This window comes from Alnus glutinosa, chromosome 8 (assembly GCF_958979055.1).
Source record: "Alnus glutinosa chromosome 8, dhAlnGlut1.1, whole genome shotgun sequence".
Lineage (NCBI taxonomy): Eukaryota > Viridiplantae > Streptophyta > Magnoliopsida > Fagales > Betulaceae > Alnus > Alnus glutinosa.
This window is the reverse complement of record NC_084893.1, coordinates 25,453,747-25,472,081: the sequence shown is the minus strand read 5'-3', so window position 1 is coordinate 25,472,081 and position 18,335 is coordinate 25,453,747. Positions and strand designations below refer to the sequence as shown.

The window sequence follows — 18,335 nt, the reverse complement described above, 5'->3', positions numbered from 1 at the left end:
TGAAGGTGTAATGTTTGTGAAAAGATCGATTCCATTGAGAATGATTATTGGTTTAAGGAAAAGCCTCCATGTTACCATTTAAAAGAATTTTGGTTATTTGCAAAAAGATTGTAAATTGAAAAATAATTGTTAAACAAACTTCAGTGAGGAGAAAGAAGTTGTTCGAAGGGATCAAAAGCGAACGAAACTTATCTTATACATGCATGCCAAAATGTTTTCAAAAAGAAGACTGGTGTATGGTTTTTGGATAGCAATTAATGTAGCATCCATATGACACTGAAGAAAGAAATTTTTCTTGACATGTATACTTCAATTCCAATGTAAATATGAGAAATGATGAAGTGGTAGAAGTGAAAGGGAAAGATAGCATTGGAATTGAAACAAAGAAAAGAAGAAAGTGAATTCATGATATATATATATATATGCTATTTGTTTTGGAACTAGCTAGATTAAAACATGCTTAGTATTGGACTACTCTTAAAGCATGGTTATTATGAATGTACAATTTATGACCAAGGAAAACAAAGAATGGTTGTGGTTGAAGTTACAATTTATACAAGCTTTGCACTCATTTTTAAGAATGAAAAAGGTGTTGCTTTAAAAGCTAGTTTGCTCTATAAATCATGGTTGTGGTGTTAAAGCATATCACGTGTTATCCAAATCAACACATATCCAAACCAATTCTAAACCTATACGAGAGTCAAATGATAAGAGATTAGAATCAAAAAAGTGATAAGAGATTAGAAAAACAAGTGATAAGTTTGAATTATATCACAGTTATGAGTCTTTTGATGTATAGCTTTCTTGAGTTCTATTGTAGTTAAACTACACTTGTAAAACCTTATAAATGTTGGTACATGCAAACTCACTAGATGAGTAAGGTGCAAAGTTAATACAAGTATATTGGTGTGATTTTATATGTGGCATAGAAGATTTTACATTTGTTCCTGCTATTGAAGAAAAAAGTGAGGTTTGTGATACTTGTGCAGTAGGAAAGCATTATTGACAACCATTTACCATCAACACGCACTACAAAAAAAAAAAGGCTTTTTAAGCCGTTTTTATTAGAGCCGTTTTAGAAAAGCGGCTCTAATTTGAGCCGTTTTTAACTAAAACGGCTCCAATTAGAACCCTTTTAAAAAAACGGCTCTAATTAGAGCCGTTTCAGTAAAAATGGCTCTTAGAGCCGTTTTAGTCAAAACGGTTCCAATTAGAGCCATTTTAAATAAAATAGCTCCAATTAGTTTGAGGTAGTTTAAAAACAGCTCTAATTATAGTCGTTTTAGAAAAACAGCTCTAATTTGAGCCGTTTTTTTGATAAAAACGGCTCAAATTAGAGCCGCTTTTTCTAAAAGGGCTCAAATTAGAGCCGTTTTGATAAAAAACGGCTCTAATTGCAACAATTAAAAAAAAAAAAGTCTCACATAAATCGTACCACGATCGATCATATTGATTGTATCACGATTGATCACAAAGATTGTACCACGATCGATCACATTGATCGTACCACGATCGATTACATAGATCGTTCTACGATCGATCACATGATCGATTATATAGATCGTACCACTATTTGATCACACATGATTGTACCAAGATTGATCATACATGATCGTACCACAATTGATCACATTGATCGTACCACGATCAATCACACTTAAATCTTACCACGATCAATTACACTTAGAGCCGTTTTTCTAAAAGGGTTCAAATTAGAGCCGCTTTTCTAAAAGGGCTCAAATTAGAGCCGCTTTTCTAAAACGGCTCTAATTAGAGCCGTTTTAGTTAAAACGACTTAAATTAGAGCCGTTTTGATCAAAACGGCTCTAATTGCAACAATTAAAAAAAAAAAAAAAAAGTTTTACATAAATCGTGCCACGATCGATCATATTGATCGTATCACGATTGATCACAAAAATTGTACCACGATCAATCACATTGATCGTACCACAATCAATCACATAGATTGTTCCACGATCGATCACATGATCGTACCACTATTGATCACACATGATCGTATCACGATTGATCACACATGATCGTACCACAATTAATCACATTGATCGTACCACGATCAATCACACTTAGATCCTACCACGATCGATCACACTTAGATCCTACCACGATCGATCACACTTAGATCCTACCACGATCGATCACATAGATCGTACCACGATCGATCACATGATGGTACCACGATCGATCATATAAATTGTACCACGATCAATCACATTGATCGTCGATCACATAGATCGTTCCACGATTGATTACATGATCGTACCATGATCGATTACATAGATCGTACCACTATTGATCACACATGATCGTACCACGATTGATCACACATGATCGTACCACAATCGATCACATTGATCGTACCACGATCGATCACACTTAGATCCTACCACGATCGATCACATTGATTGTACCACGATAAATCACTCTTAGATCCTACCACGATCGATCACATAGATCGTACCGTAATCGTGGTACGATCTATGCGATTGATCATGGTACGGTCAATGTGATGGATCGTGGTACAATCTAAGTGATCGATCGTGGTATGATCATATGATGGATCGTGGTACGATCTATGTGATTGATCGTGATACTATCAATTATATCAATGTTCTTCCTCAAACTAACAAAAAATGTCAATGTTCCCTCTAATGACAAAAATACCCCTAATGACAAAAATACCCTTCATAAAATTATTAAAATTATATATATATATATATATAAGATAACAAAAAATTATAGGAAAAATAAATAAATAAATAAAAACTATTTTTAATTTTTTTTCGTTTGTTTATTTATTTATTTATTTTTTATAATTTTCAGTTTTTTTTTTATTCAAAAATTTGTTTTTAATTTTTTTTCTTTTTTCTTTAATTTTTTTAATTTGTACATATATATTTTTTAATTTTTAATTTTTTTTTTTAAATTATTTTTGTTGGAGCTCTTTTGGGCAAAAACGACTCCAACTTGGAGTCGTTTTCTCCCAAAACGACTCCAAGTCGTTTTGGAGGGGGTGCGCGGGACACGAACCCTCATCATTTTGTTCAAAAAATTTCAAACATTTTTTATTTCTTTTTCTCTCTTATAAAATGAGCCCATTGGCCACTGCCCCACACGGCCACACAACTCTTTTCTCTCTTCTTTCTTCTTTCTCCTCTTCTCGCCTGAACCCAGAGATATGAAAAGAGAGAGTTTGAGAGAGGGTGAGACTGAGAGATAGAGATTGAGAGAGAAGAGAGTCTGAGATAGGGTGAGACGGAGAAGGAGAGATCGAGAGTGAGGGAGTTCGAGAGAGAGAGCTGGGAGCTAGGAGAAACACCGCCGGTAGGAGCAGAGAGGAGATCCGGCAAACCCGTGACCCAGAGACTTGATTTTCTCCAGATAAGCAGAAAGTCCTCCAGCAGCCTACAGCCTACAGCCTACAACAGCCGACTCCCTCTCCTTGATTTCCTCCGGATTCTCCTCAGTTGCCTGACAACATCGACTTGATTTTTGCAGAATCGCATCCCTGATTTCCTTTTCTTTATTTCCATGTTTTCTCCATATTTCACTGCATGATTCATGGGATGTGTTCCCCTTAATGAGCCTATATATTGTTCACTCTTGTAACTGAAGAATGTAACGAAATCAGTGAAGATGTAGTCTTATTTTTCCTCTTTGTTTCTCTGAATTTGTTTGTTGCTGTTTTTTGCTCTGGCCATAGTAGAGTTTTGTTTCTGTGGTGTTTTGTTAACTTTTGTTGCTAACTGCGTGTGGTTGTAGCCATTTAGTCCAACTCATTGGTGTTCCTGGCTAGAGGGATTCTTGATCGGATGTATATAGTGTACAAAACAGGGGTTTCGATTTTTTATTTTTTTTTTTGTTTCTAAATTTTTTTTATTTAGAGCCGTTTTAGGAACCCTAAAACGGCTCTAAAAAAATTAATGTTTTTTTTTTAAAAAAAATAAAAAATTTAGAACTGTTTTAGGGTTTTTAAAACGACTTCAATTATTTAGAGTTGTTTTTGTCCAAAACAGCTCAAACCGATTTGAACCGTTTTTACAAAAGCTGCTCAAACCGGTTTGAGCCGTTTTTGACAAAACGACTCTCAATAAATAGAGCTGTTTTAAAAAGCAGCTTAAACCGATTTGAGTCATTTTTTATTAAAACGGCTCAAATTAGAGTCATTTTAGTGAAAAACTGCTCAAACCGAAACTTTAATACTTGAGATGTTGAGCCATTTTGAAAACAGTTCAAAAAAAAAGGGCTCAAAACATTTAGAGCCGTTTTTAGGCCTTAAAACGACTCTAAAAAAAGGGTTCAAAACACTTTTTTTTTTTTTTTTGGTAGTAATACCGAACAAGTCCTTGATTGGGTGGCGCCGGTTTGCGACCCAAACAACAGATTTAACTGGGATATTCTTGCACTACAAGAATTTACTTTATTAGCGTCCAAATTTTTAGCGGCGACACAAAAGTCGTCGCTAATAGTTGATTATTAGCGGCAACATGTATAAGTCGCCGCTAATAGTTGATTATTAGCGGCGACATTTTTGTCGCCACTAATAGTAGACGGTAATAATAAAAAAAATTAATATTAGCGTCAACTTAAAAGTCGACGCTAATATGTCGCTGCTAATAAGTTCGTGGGATTTTTTTTTTCTTGTGCGGGCTAGTACGGGAAAATATTAGCGGCGACCCAAAGTCGCTGCTAATAATAAACTATTAGCGACGACCTCTAACAGTCGCCGCTAATAATAAACTATTAGCAGCGACATTTTGTCGCCGCTAATAGTTAAAAAAAAAAAAAAAATAGTAAAAATATTATTCAATTTTGTGGAAAGATATTAACGGCGACTTTTATTAATCGCCACTAATAATCTACTATTACCCAATCGTTGACGGAGAAAAAAAATTTAATAAATGCGAATTAAATGGCTAAAAAAATGCGAGTTAAAAGGGTTTGAATATGAATCATCCAACCACAGAGACCTCTGAATTTAATTTAATACCACATAGAGCGGTTTGTTAAGAAAAATGCTAGAGGTAATTTGTAACGACCCAAGGAAAAGCGCTAGCCACATCTGCACTATCACTCCAAAAGGACTAGTCAATTTGAAGCTTCCTTAGAATCCATTATAAAGCCCAGTTTCACCTAGTAACTAGGCAATGTGGGACTTAACACCCATGAGTATCTTTATAAACTACTCACTCTGTGAACTATTCATCTCTTCCCAATATGGGACCAGGGTGTTACATAGAAATCTTTACAAAGAGGGGCTTATAGACTAAGGTGGAGTCTACGTGGCATTTCATCAATTAAAAAATTTAGACACGTAGGATTCCAAGTAAAATGAATGTTTCATCAATTAAAAAACATAGACAGGTAGGATGGAGTCCGGTTGAACTAAGCACACCGGCCAGAAACCCACCATCTCCATCCTCCCACTACCACAGTCCAGCCTATTGCAAGAAACCCACCTCATCGGAAGACACAGGCACCTAACCAACCGGAAAACAGTAAATTGCAACTGCTAAAATACCCATCCACTCAAATACCAAGAATCAAACCCACTCCCAATCGAAAATCCAAATCCAAAGCACCACTGCACCAGGATCAACCAGATCGCAGAGCTACCAACCTCCGCACTGCCTCCCTGTGGCGTCGACCCACGACAAAGGACGTCAGCAACACTGCAAAAGCCCACGTCGTCGATCTGTGCCTCGCCACCATCCAACGAGCCGGCCCTGTCATGCGCATTTGCCACTCTCTTTGGTGAAACAGAGATGGTAAAGGGCAAAGGGGATCGGGTCGGCAACCCACCCGAGGGGGGGCTTCGAATCCGAGGCGCGTCCATTCTCGAAGGCCATGGACGGTCGCGACTAGAGCTCGAGAGAAGGGAGAACGGCTGGGAGAGGGGATAACGGCCGGTGAAAGGGAGAACGGCCGACGTGCTAGATTTCTTGGGCAGGCGAAAGGGGAGAACGGCCACGGCCACAGAGATCCGGCGACAGAAAGCCTTGGCGACCACTAGCGAGCTCTTGCTGGAGGACCGGCCGTCCTGCGACGGGGAGGAGATTTGGCAACAGAGAGGCTCGGTGCTTTCTAGAAAGAATAATGAAGTTTTTTTTAAAAAAAAATAAAAATAAAAAAGTAAACCAAGAATGACGTCAAAATGCCACATAGACTCCACTTCAGTTTGTAGATCTCTCTTTGTAAAGGTTTGTAAGTACATTTAGCATTTCTTATTTGTTAATTTGGTCAATCACATGGATTGATGGTGCATTTCCCTTTCTTAAAAATAAAATAATAAAAATATTGCTTTTTTTTTTTAAAAAAAATAAAAAAAATAAAAATAATAAATTTCATTTATAATAAATATATATTAACATATAAAATAATTAAATGAAAAAAAATGCAAACCACGGTGTTTAGATAAAAATAAAAGCGGGAATCAGTGGCGCTAAACCAAAATTTCACACATAGTCTGATTGATCGATGTACAATCATACAATGATTATAATTTTTATAATTTTTGTGGACTAATTTTTTTTTTTTTTTTTAATTCATGATTAATAGCGGCGACATATAAAAGTCGCCGCTAATGAAAAACGACATCCTAATTTTATTTTTTCGTCAAAATATTTAGCGGGAGGCTAAAAATTGAAGCGGGAGGCTTATTTTTCATCTGGGTGTTTTTTTTTTTCTTCTTCTAGAGACTAAACAAAGAGAGAGAGAGAGAGAGAGAGAGAGAGAGAGAGAGAGAGAGAGAGAGAGAAAGACGATCAAGAGAGAGCCATTTGTTTCTTGTTCATTGAAAGCCATTTCCACCATTGCTGAGAATCAGAGTCTTGAGCTACTGGTCCAAAAAGGTAAAATGCTCATCCCCGCATTGTCTTTGTTCTCAAGCTTAAAATGGCTTGAAATATGTTCTGTCCAATCTTTATGCTTTCTTTCCTGCAGTTTCTGCTATCTTAGAAACATCATCCAATCTCTACTTGGTCTTCAGCTTCTTAAAGTTCTTCTTTTTGAGCTAGTTGGTTACAAAAAGCTCTTCCTTTTTGGTTCACAATTGAATCTTGCTCTTTTGTTATGCGTGGGTCTTGATTAATCTTCTTCTGGGGTTCTTTTAATGGGCTTTGGTTCTTTTCTTTCCTGGAACTTCTTAGACAAAATCAACTCCCATTGAAGATGTGAAATATGTAGACCTAAAAGCATTAGGTGTTGATTATACCTAGAATTCCAGAATGTATGCATGCTATTATCTATCTAATAGTTATTATTAGTTTGGAAACCTTATAGTACATTTATTTATGATCTTTAGATTCTGAAAAATAACATTTTATTTGGTAATTTATCCACTTTTTTTCTCTGTCTTTCTTCTGTTGAAACATCGTTCTGATTTTGTCCATACATCTTTCTTTTAGGTGAGGCTCTATTGGAGTAATTAAGGATTTTTAGGCCTTTTTCTGAGCTTAAATACTTTTGCATTAAAAGGAATTAGATTCTGTCCTTTTATCCTCTTCCTGATATTATGCCCGCCTCTTTGTTTTTATTAGTTTCTTCTTCATTCCCTCTCTTAAATACTGTGAAGGATCTGATCATTTTAATGAATTTTTCTTTTAACGAGATGATATGTCTATTTATATCCTATGAATTTGCAATCAATATTAGACTCTTTAATTTAATAGGGGCAGACTATATTTTTTGGTCATATCTTTGTGCAATTGTGCTAAATTACTTCATTTTGATAATTATGTTCTTATAAAATTCTTCAGCTGACCAAATGTCTAATGTGTTTCTTTTTCATTATCTGTCAGGTTGATCATTTTTGGAAAGAGAGAGGTGTTGCTGGATTTATTGTTTCTAAGTATCGTTTAAAGCAAATTAAAGGACAGCCCAAATTGGTCACACATCAGGTAATCTTATTTTTTTTTTCTCTGGGTTTTTTTGTGTATCAGTCACAACCTGAGTTGGAACTATATATAGTGATCCAAGATCAATGTGTAAGCATTTTGATTTATTGCTATGGAATTATTCTCTGTTATACATGGTTGGGGGGATATTGTGGTTATATTGAAACACATTTGGTAGAAGATTGTAATGTTACCTATAGTACATTGACATTGAACTAGTTAAGTATTACATCTTAAATGCATTTCAAAATGGGCGCTGACACTTCTCTAATACTTCTTGGAGACATGTCTGATACCCCACATGCCTATAATGATTTGAATAAATTGAGCACTCAGTTTGCTTGCCTTGGGCATGAATGGGTTGTTCTCAGAGATGCTGCATAAGCGCTATTAGGACTAATCCGTATATAAGAAAGGATGCGTCAGACTTCCGCTGCACATGAATCAGCAACTTTTGAATCAAAGCGATAGGCCCCCTGGTTCTATTAGTTCAATCAGATCTAGGGGATTTCCTGCTTTCCTGCTTCAATCGTGCAACTTTATCAAATCCTTCTATACCTTGAACCCGCCTCTATGAATCTAATATCTTCTACTGATCTAGCCATGCCAACAAGAACTAACAGAGGATAAGCAGCAGCGGCAACCAATTCTAATATATATGCAGTGCTGCTGTTGGGGTATAATAATAGAGTATAAGACTTCTAAGGCTAACCTTAGGAGAGTAAAGTCAAGCCTTTACCTATCTTTTCTCACCTTAAAAATAGATATTTGGAGGAGAATTAGTAAGACTTTATTTGTAAACTATTGCTCTCTTGTGCCTTTTCTTCTAGGTGATACATAGTGTTTTCATCGTTAAGTCTTGATTTTCTTATTTCTGTACATGATTATATTCATACATAAATAGGTATTTCTTGAGCACTTTTGTAGATTTTGTTGTACTCTTGCTATGTTCATTTCATGATTTCAAATAATTATTTCTGTTAACATGTCTGTTCCACATCTCATCTTAGCTAGTGCAACAAAGACTTATTCTTCTGGTACTTGACTCAGTTTTGTACCTTTTTTTTTTTTTCGCTTTGACTCTTCCTTTTGAATACTTTTTGGTTGTAGGTTGAAATTTTCTTTCGGATGGATTTCTGGGCTGCATAAAAGTCATATTTTAGTGCTTGATTTATCTTTTCTGTTCTTTCCAATGATGGAAACATCTTTATTGCTCATGCAATAAAGAGGGCTTTTTTCTTTTGTTTAAGGCTGTCGCATGCTTTTACATCCTGTTCACCAACACCAATCTAAGTAAGAGCAAAAGACCATGTTCATAACTTCCCAACCATATCCGACCAAAAGTTCAAATTTTGAGGGGTGGTTTTTATTTGGGTATCTTTCATCCAATAGTAGTTGTTTGAAAACTGAATTTAGTGAGAAAGTCTTTTCCTTGACAAGACTTTAAATTGTTAAGAACCGAATTGAAACTTTATATATATTTGAAGGATATAAATATATCAATGTCCCTACCCTTGAAAAAGAAAAAAAAAAAAAAAAAACAAAGATACTGGTGCATATTTTGTCGATTAGGAGAATAAAAAAAGAGGATCCTGTTCTTTAAAAGGAAGTAGTGTTGCACTATATTCCTTTATTTTTGTTTTCTTTACATATATGAGGCTTTGAGATTGTTTGTAGTTAACATTGATGGGCTTTCATTGCTTTCATCATAATCTTTATGAAAATTGCTGAACATCTTGTCCTTTTACATGTTGGCTAAGCATAGATTAATATTTATTAGCAAAAAATATCACAGTATTTTTTGTCCCAACATTTTGCCTTAGATGTTCAGCAAAATGTTCTGCCATTTTGAGTTCACTAGCATGAGTTACATATTTTCTCCATTGAATAGAATAGAAAGCTATAATTTCCATATTAAAAGACTGAATAATTTGCTCCATTTTCTCCATTGAATAGAATCATTATAGTTAGTAATACTAACTAGAATGTAATTTATTTATTTATTTACTTTTTAAATGCCTCTCACTAATAACTTATAAAGATGCAAACTTTTCCACACGTACTGATGGAACTCTAAAGAATAATCAATGGAAGTGTTTGGAAGGATTATCCCGTTACAGTGAAAATCAAGGAGAAAAACAAAGAGAAAAGTCAGAGAATTAAATTATGAAATTCGTCCTCTAATCCTTGTCAATATATAGACAATCATGAAGGGTTGCATCCTTTCTCATTTAATTACTTAAGCACATAAGTAACCAGTATATACTTAGAGTCAAAGACTATAGTTAATACGTTAGCATAAATAAATAGGTTACATGTTATATATTTAATTATAGGGGTTAGTATGCTTACATTATTATATGATATATTATATATGCTTAGTAGTATATACTTATAGCATATAGTGTATACCAATATTATATTTATATAGAATATTATTAGTTATGCTTACAAATTTATAATGTTATATACATAGTCAAGTAACCTATATAACATACTTACATTTATAAAACCTATATATAATTATATATATACACACACACACATACACGAATAAGCTAATAAGTAAATCCAAGCTTATATTGGATGTGATCACAAACATTAACTGAGTATTAATAATTATCCTAGAATTCCTAGTTTTTCCTCATATTTGCAATTGCGGTATTTTGTTTTTTTTTTTTTAATGGTTGTATATTCATCTCTTATTTCAAATAACTTGTTTTTTTTTTTCTTCTTCTTTGTTTTTATTATTTATTATTTTGTTTGTTTCTTCTCTTTGTTATTTTTTTCCCCCTCTTGATAATGTATAATGGCCACTTGTTGCTGACTTATTTATTGCTAAGACAATTATATGTGCGCTTGTGAATAGTTATGCACCCCCTTCATGCCAAATTTTTAAGGAACACTTGTGCTTAAAACAAAATTACTCTAAATACGCTTGTGATTAAATGTAGGAAAGCAGTAAATAGTGATAGAGGACATCAAGATGGATAAGAGTTGGATGCAAGAACCTACTCGATGTTCAGATAAATATCAAAAAGGTGTTGAAGAATTCCTAAGAATGGCGAGTAAATGTGTGGGTGTAGGTGATGAGACGAGGTGTCCATGTCGTGCATGTGGAAATCGACTTTTTCAGCATATTGGCTTGGTGAAGCGTCACTTGTATATACATGGAATTGACCTTACATACACCCGATGGATATTTCATGGGGAAGAAGATCCGTGTAGGGTAAATGTTACTGGCAACTTCCACTCTGTGCGTATGAATGCAACGATAGATGAGATTGATGAGGTTGAAGAATTGTTAGGTGATGTGCGTATGGGGACATTTTTGGATGCTAACACAAGTGAATCCTCTGCTGCTCAAGGTTCCATTACCGACGATCACGAACATAGAACATCTTTTGACCGATTATGTGTAGATGGTCTAAGAGAACTTTATCCAGGCTATAAGAAAATTTCAAAAATCTCTTTCATTTTGAAGATGCTTCATATAAAGGCGATTTGCAACATGTCTAACAAGGCATTCGATATGATGATTGACTTGATAAAGGGGGCCCTTCCAGATGAAGAGACATTGCCACGCTCATACAGAGAAGCAACACAGTTTACTCGAGACTTGGGTATTGGTTATGAGTTGATACATGCATGCAAGAATGATTGTGTGCTTTTCTGGAAGGAACATGCCGATAAAGATAAATGCCCAAAATGCGGCACTTCAAGATGGAGTAGTGTCAAATGTAGTGGCAAGAAAATTCCTCAAAAAGTCTTGCGGTATTTTTCAATAAAACCGAGGTTACAACGGTTGTTTACGTCAAAAGATATACCTAAAGAAATGAGGTGGCACAAAGATGGGCGAGAAGATGACGGCAACACTCTAAGACACCCAGCCGATTCGATTGTGTGGAAAGAGTTTGATAAAGAACATGATTGGTTTGCTCGTGATTCTTGCAACGTTCGACTTGGTTTGGCAAGTGATGGTTTCAACCCATTTGGTAATATGAGTACATCATATAGTATGTGGCCAGTAGTATTAGTGCCATACAATTTACCTCCGTGGAGGTGTATGAAGGCTCCAAATCTGATATTGTCATTACTTATCCCTGGACCCACGGCACCCGGAAACGAGATTGATGTGTATTTGCAGTCGTTGGTTGATGATTTGCATGAATTGTGGAATGAAGGCATAAGCACTTACGACGCGGCGACGAAAGAGACATTTCAGTTGCATGTGGCATTACTATGGACAATAAATGATTTTCCCGCATATGGAAACTTGTCTGGGTGGTCTACCAAGGGAAGCCTTGCATGTCCGGTATGTAACAAGAATACAACGTTCAAGAGATTGAAGTATGGACGTAAGACGTGTTACATGGGTCATTGTAGATGGCTTCCTAGGGGCCATGTATGGCGCCGAAAAGGAAAATTGTTCGATGGTACTGAGGAGCATAGATTAGAACCTAAAGAATTGTTCAAAGATGAGTTGTTGCAACAACTAACACATGTTACTGGTGTGCAATTTGGGAAAGGAAGTGGGACGAAGAGAAAGCGCACAGATGTTGAGTTGAATTGGACAAAGAAGATTATTTTCTTTAAGTTGGGGATAACTACACTTCACCCCCCTGATTTATCCACGATGTGGCGATTTACCCCCTAATGTACAAAAATTGGTATATGACCCCCCCGAACTTGCCAGCGTGTAACGAAATGGACCTTCCGTCTAGTCGCCCATTATTTTAGACGGCTAGTCGGTCACGTGCAAGTCACGTGACCGTTTCAGACAGAAATTCTACCCAAAATACCCCCGCCTCACCTATCGTTTGAATTTAGACATTTCGTGCGTGAGGTCCCCACTTCCACTTAGCACGGACGGCTACTTTCGAAGGTTCTACACCAAATGACCCACCCACAACCTGTCGCCGAAATCCATACCGCTCAACTCGTTCATAATCGTTGTTAAATAAAGGCTAGTGGTTTTTTAATGGAGAAAGTTTTTTTTTGGTAGGCAATTTGGGGGGTTTTTGTTAATCTAGGGTTTCGGATTTGGGGGTTTTTGTTAATTTAGGGTTGTCGGCTTTGGGGTTTTTGTTAATGTTGTTTGTTTAGTCTCATTTGTTGTTTGTTTAGTCTCATTTTTAATGTAGAAATTGACTGCAATTTGGGTATAAAAAAATGTTAGGGTTTGTCGGGATTTGGGGGTTTCGCTTACAGTATGTGTTTTTTAATCATTTGTGGTCCCGATTTGTATCCTTTTTTGCTTTGTTTGTTGTCTGCCGAAAACGTAATTGGTTTGTTAAAGTGCATTGGGTCCCTATTTGTATCCTTTTTGTTGTTTTTTACTAATTTATATGCAGTGGGGTCCTGATTTGTATCATTTTTTGATTTGTTTGTTGTATGCCGAGAACCTAATTGGTTTGTTTTGTTTATATGCATTGGGTTTGGTTTATATGCATTGGGTCCCATGTGGTTTGTTTTGTTTACACCTTATATATGCAGTGGGGTCCCAATGCACTATTTTTTTGCAATTGATTTTAGAGCATTATTGAGTCCTTATTTAATATGTCTCTGCATTGGTTAATATGTATGTGTACCTATCAAATATATTTTTTTGCATATTAGTTGCACTATTTTTTTGGAGCACTATTTGTTTTGCATGTTACTACTTTATATGCAGTGGGGTCCCGATTGCAGTTGTGCTTTGCATATTAGTTGCAGTGCCTTATTATTGTGGTCCCCTTGTCCCATGCATAATATATTTTTTTGTTTGCATGTGTAGAATGAAGCTAGTCTTTGAGATTTATTATTGTGGTCCCCTTGTCCCATGCATAATATATTTTTTTTGTTTGCATGTGTAGAATGAAGCTAGTCTTTGAGATAAACTATGGGGGTAGGTTTGACAGAAAATATGGATGTATTTATGTGGGGGGTCAAGTGGATGTCCATTCGGATAACGTTGATCCCCTAATGATGTGTCATTTGTCCTGATAGAGTCTATAGTGGGACAATATGGGTATAGTCCAGGTGATTTGATTTACTTTAGGGACCCTACCAAAGATCTAGTGGATGGTCTACAACTAGTATCCTCGGATTATGATGTAGCTTATATGGTTGCCAAACATGTGGATACTCCTAATGTAGTCCTTTATATTGTTTCTTTCCAAAATGATAAAGGTGGGGATGGGGAAGATTTGGAAAATAATGAAGAGGGAGATGATGGAGGTAGGGTTGATTTAAATGATCCATGGTGGGATGATAAAATCAGTGATGATGACGATGTTTTTGAAGATTATCTGGTGGATAGTGCTGGCCCCTCAAAAATGCCAGAAACTGATGAGGGCGTGGAGGGTGATGGGGAGGATGGGGATGGGGATGGAGATGGTGGTGATGGTACTGAGGTTGAAGGGTGGGGGTGATGGTGGGGGTGAGAGTGGGGGTACTTTGGGTGATGATGATGGCCAGAGTGGGCCATCTAGTATAAAAATGTCATCGTTTGAAGATGTTGAGGTGGATGAGAATGACTCTGAGATTGGTAGAAGTGACATCCTATTGTCACCAGTACCTGTCAGTGATGAAGAGGATGGTGGGACTTCATGTGGGACTTCATCTCACCCTGATGTGGAGTTCCATGAAGTTGACATTGTCAATCCATACCTGAAGCTTAGAATGAAGTTCGCTAACATTCAACTATTTAGAGAAGCTGTTAAGCAATACAATGTGAGAAGGGGAAAGGACATAAGGTTTGAGAAAAATGAAAGAGCCAAGTGTGTAGCTGTGTGTAGAGATCCATGTTGTGGTTATAGAGTGTATGGTAGACAGATGGCGACTGAGGCCTCATTTGAAATAAGGTCCTTAAGACCTACACATTCTTGTACTCGAGTATACAAGAGCTCAATTGTCAATTCGAGGTGGATAGCAGATAAACTTTATGATAAGTTTAAGGTTCAACCAGACATGCCACTGCGAGTGATACAAGATGAAGTCAAGAGGAAATGGAATGTTGAAGTCAGCAGGAGTCAAATGTATAGGGGTAGGAAGAAGGTAGAAAAGAAGATATACGGTTGTCTGGGTGAACAGTATGGCAGGCTGTGGGATTACTGTGAGACTTTAAGGCGTACTAACCCGGGTAGCTATGTAGTGATGAAGGTTGAAAGACCAAACCCTAATTTGCCTGCTAAGTTTCAGAGACTCTACTTGTCCCTTGCAGCCATGAAGAATGGGTTCTTGGAAGATTGTAGGCCTGTCATAGGCCTAGACAGGTGCTTTCTAAAAGGACCTTACAAGGGAATGCTACTGGCTGCGATTGGTCGAGATGCCAACAACAACATGTACCCAATTGCAATCGCCGTTGTAGAATCTGAGACAAAAGACAGTTGGACCTGGTTTCTGGAGTGCCTTGTTTCAGATCTTGGTCATCATAAGACGCACACTGCTCCTACATTCATTTCTGATCGGCAAAAGGTTAGTTATATTACTTGCATAATTTTACATATTACTTGGATTGATGTAGGGTCTTGTGCCAAGTTTTGATGTTGTTATGCCAATGGCGGATCACCGAATCTGTGTAAGGCATTTATATGCCAACTTTTGAGATAAAGGATTTCGGGGGGGGGCCTTGAAGGAATTGTTGTGGAAGGCAGCATCGGCATATACTGAGGTCGAGTTCAGATTTCAGATGGAAGAGATGAAGAAAGTCAGTCCTGATGCCTTTGACTACCTAGACAAGATTGACCCCAGCGGATGGTCGAGAGCATGGTTCAGTGACTATCCTAAATGTGACCTCCTTGTCAACAATATATGCGAGTGTTTCAACTCATACATCCTGAAGGCACGTGACAAGCCAATTCTGACGATGCTTGAGATGATTAGGAAGCAGCTCATGAGAAGGTACCAACTTAAAAGAGATGGCATCAACAAATTGAAGGGCAAGTTGTGCCTTAGAATTGTTGAGAAGCTTGAGGCCATTGGTGAGGCTGCATCGGACTGCCTATCCCATTTTGCTGGTGATGGCATATTTGAAGTAGAGTAGGGAAGAAGGCAATATGCTGTGGATTTGAGGAGGAGGACATGTGGTTGCAGACAGTGGGAGGTGACTGGGATCCCATGTGCACATGCACATTCTACCATAACATTTCATGGGCATAAACCGGAGGATTATGTAGATTCATGTTATAGCATTGAGATGTACAAGAAGGCTTATGCTCCCATCATATATCCAATGCCTAGTGAGGAACAGTGGGTAAAGACTGGGCATGATGTATTGGATCCGCCTAGATCAAGAAAGATGACAGGCAGACCTCGAAAGGCCAGGGTAAGAGGTCCTGATGAGTCGAGAGTTCCTCAGAATCCTTATAGAATGAGAAAGTTTGGATTGAAGGGTAGATGTGGGATGTGCAAGCTGGTTGGACACAACAGCAGGACCTGTCCAAGGAAGAAGGACCAGCCCTCGACAGAAGTTGATTTGCCTACTCTACCCCCAGCTAGTTTGCCCACTCCACCCCCAACAAGTGTAAGTCTCACTAACCAATATAGTTGTATAGTAGTTGATGTGCTATTAATGTATTATTTGATGTGTTATTAATGTTGGCCTTTAGACCCAAAGCGTTGGATTTAGCAGTAGTACAAGGGGAGGTGCACAACCAGCCTCCAACAGTCGAAGGGGGGTGCACAACCAGCCCCCAACAGTCGAAAGGGGGGTGCACAACCAGCCCCCAACAGTCGAAGGGGGGGTGCATAACCAGCCCCCAACAATTGAAGGGGGGGTGCACAACCAGCCCCCAACAGTCGAAGGGGAGGTGCACAACCAGCCCTCAAAAGGACAATTACTGGTGCTACACAGCAACCCACTGCCACTGCCCCACCTATTGCAACAGCTGAGAAAAATTTGGTAGTTACTTTAGTTTAGTCTTTAAAATGCATCCTACTATTTATTTGTCAATATCTCATATTTGAAATTTATGGCAGCAAAATCCTGTTGGACTTAAAGTGCCCAGCTGGAACAGGCAACCGCCAGCACCCAAACCATGCATACCAGTTAGAAGAGTGTCTAATCGAATCAGGGCCATGGTGCAGAGTGTTCCAATTCAAAAGGGTCCACCTGTTTTGATTGACCTCACAGCTAGGACTAGTACTGATGGAGGAGGGAGAGTATTTGGGTTGACCCCAAGAACCCCACAAGTTGCAGAACACGGTGCGGCGACAACATCCTCAACACCGGCGAAAGGAAAAAGGATCGCCCATACCATTGAAAAAGGATTACAGATTATGGAGTCAAAGCCGAAAAGGAAAAGACCAGAATGGAAGCATTGAAGTTTTTGTTTTCTGGAATATAATGGCATTTTGTATATAGGAAAGGGTTGGACATGTAGTTTATGTAAGTAGTTTGAATTGCATGCTGATTTCTTTTGGACAGATTTCAGTGTCTTTAAAAAACCTATGGTGTAGTGAATGCATGCTTTTGGTATGTTTGAACAGATTTCAGTGTCTTTAAAAAACCTATGGTGTAGTGAATGCATGGTATGTGCATGGTATTGGTGAATGCATGCTTTAACACAAAATTATGTTTGGACAGAATTATGTTTGGACAGAATTGGTAAATGCATGGTTTTGGTATGTTTGGACAGGTTTTGTTAAATGGGTTTGGACAGGTTTTGTTAAATGGGTTTGGACAGGTTTGGTTAAATGGGTTTGGACAGGTTTGGTTTGGTGAATGCATGGTATGTGCATGGTATTGGTGAATGCATGCTTTAACACAAAATTATGTTTGGACAGAATTATGTTTGGACAGAATTGGTAAATGCATGGTTTTGGTATGTTTGGACAGGTTTTGTTAAATGGGTTTGGACAAGTTTTGTTAAATGGGTTTGGACAGGTTTGGTTTGGTGAATGCATGGTATGTGCATGGTATTGGTGAATGCATGCTTTAACACAAAATTATGTTTGGACAGAATTATGTTTGGACAGAATTGGTAAATGCATGGTTTTGGTATGTTTGGACAGGTTTTGTTAAATGGGTTTGGACAGGTTTTGTTAAATGGGTTTGGACAGGTTTGGTTTGGTGAATGCATGGTATGTGCATGGTATTGGTGAATGCATGCTTTAACACAAAATTATGTTTGGACAGAATTGGTAAATGCATGGTTTTGGTATGTTTGGATAGGTTTTGTTAAATGGGTTTGGACAGGTTTTGTTAAATGGGTTTGGTGAATGCATGGTATGTGCATGGTATTGGTGAATGCATGCTTTAACACAAAATTAGAGTGGACATGCATGCTTTAACACAACCGGACTCAAATAAGTTCAGGTTCAACACACATACATTTTTCATTTCCAAAACATCATCCATTACGTACCAATAATGGTCTACATAAAGTAACCATAAACACATCACCATAAACCCTGCCCAAAACATCACCCTAAACCCTA

General features: G+C 37.5%; 2 protein-coding genes across 2 annotated transcripts; both read left to right on the top strand.

Annotated features, from left to right (window-relative positions):
- The first annotated feature begins 10,974 nt into the window (after positions 1-10,974).
- Positions 10,975-14,326, top strand: LOC133876277 (uncharacterized). Its single transcript, XM_062314558.1, has 2 exons — positions 10,975-12,424; positions 13,902-14,326. The coding sequence occupies exons 1-2, from the start codon at positions 10,975-10,977 to the stop codon at positions 14,324-14,326; spliced, it is 1,875 nt and encodes a 624-aa protein (XP_062170542.1).
- Positions 14,327-14,393: 67 nt separating this feature from the next.
- On the top strand, positions 14,394-15,939 carry LOC133876276 (uncharacterized). Its single transcript, XM_062314557.1, has 3 exons — positions 14,394-15,371; positions 15,421-15,474; positions 15,532-15,939. Exons 1-3 carry the CDS (start codon positions 14,394-14,396, stop codon positions 15,937-15,939), a joined length of 1,440 nt encoding a protein of 479 aa, XP_062170541.1.
- The last annotated feature ends 2,396 nt before the right edge of the window (positions 15,940-18,335 follow it).

Coding starts and splice junctions, on each gene's coding strand:
- LOC133876277 (XM_062314558.1), top strand. CDS start 10,975: ATGGCGAGTAAATGTGTGGGTGTAGGTGATGAGACGAGGTGTCCATGT. Junction 12,425..13,901: donor ACAACTAACACATGTTACTG/GTGTGCAATTTG, acceptor TTGTCCTGATAG/AGTCTATAGTGGGACAATAT.
- LOC133876276 (XM_062314557.1), top strand. CDS start 14,394: ATGTCATCGTTTGAAGATGTTGAGGTGGATGAGAATGACTCTGAGATT. Junction 15,372..15,420: donor TCATTTCTGATCGGCAAAAG/GTTAGTTATATT, acceptor GGATTGATGTAG/GGTCTTGTGCCAAGTTTTGA. Junction 15,475..15,531: donor TGGCGGATCACCGAATCTGT/GTAAGGCATTTA, acceptor GGGGCCTTGAAG/GAATTGTTGTGGAAGGCAGC.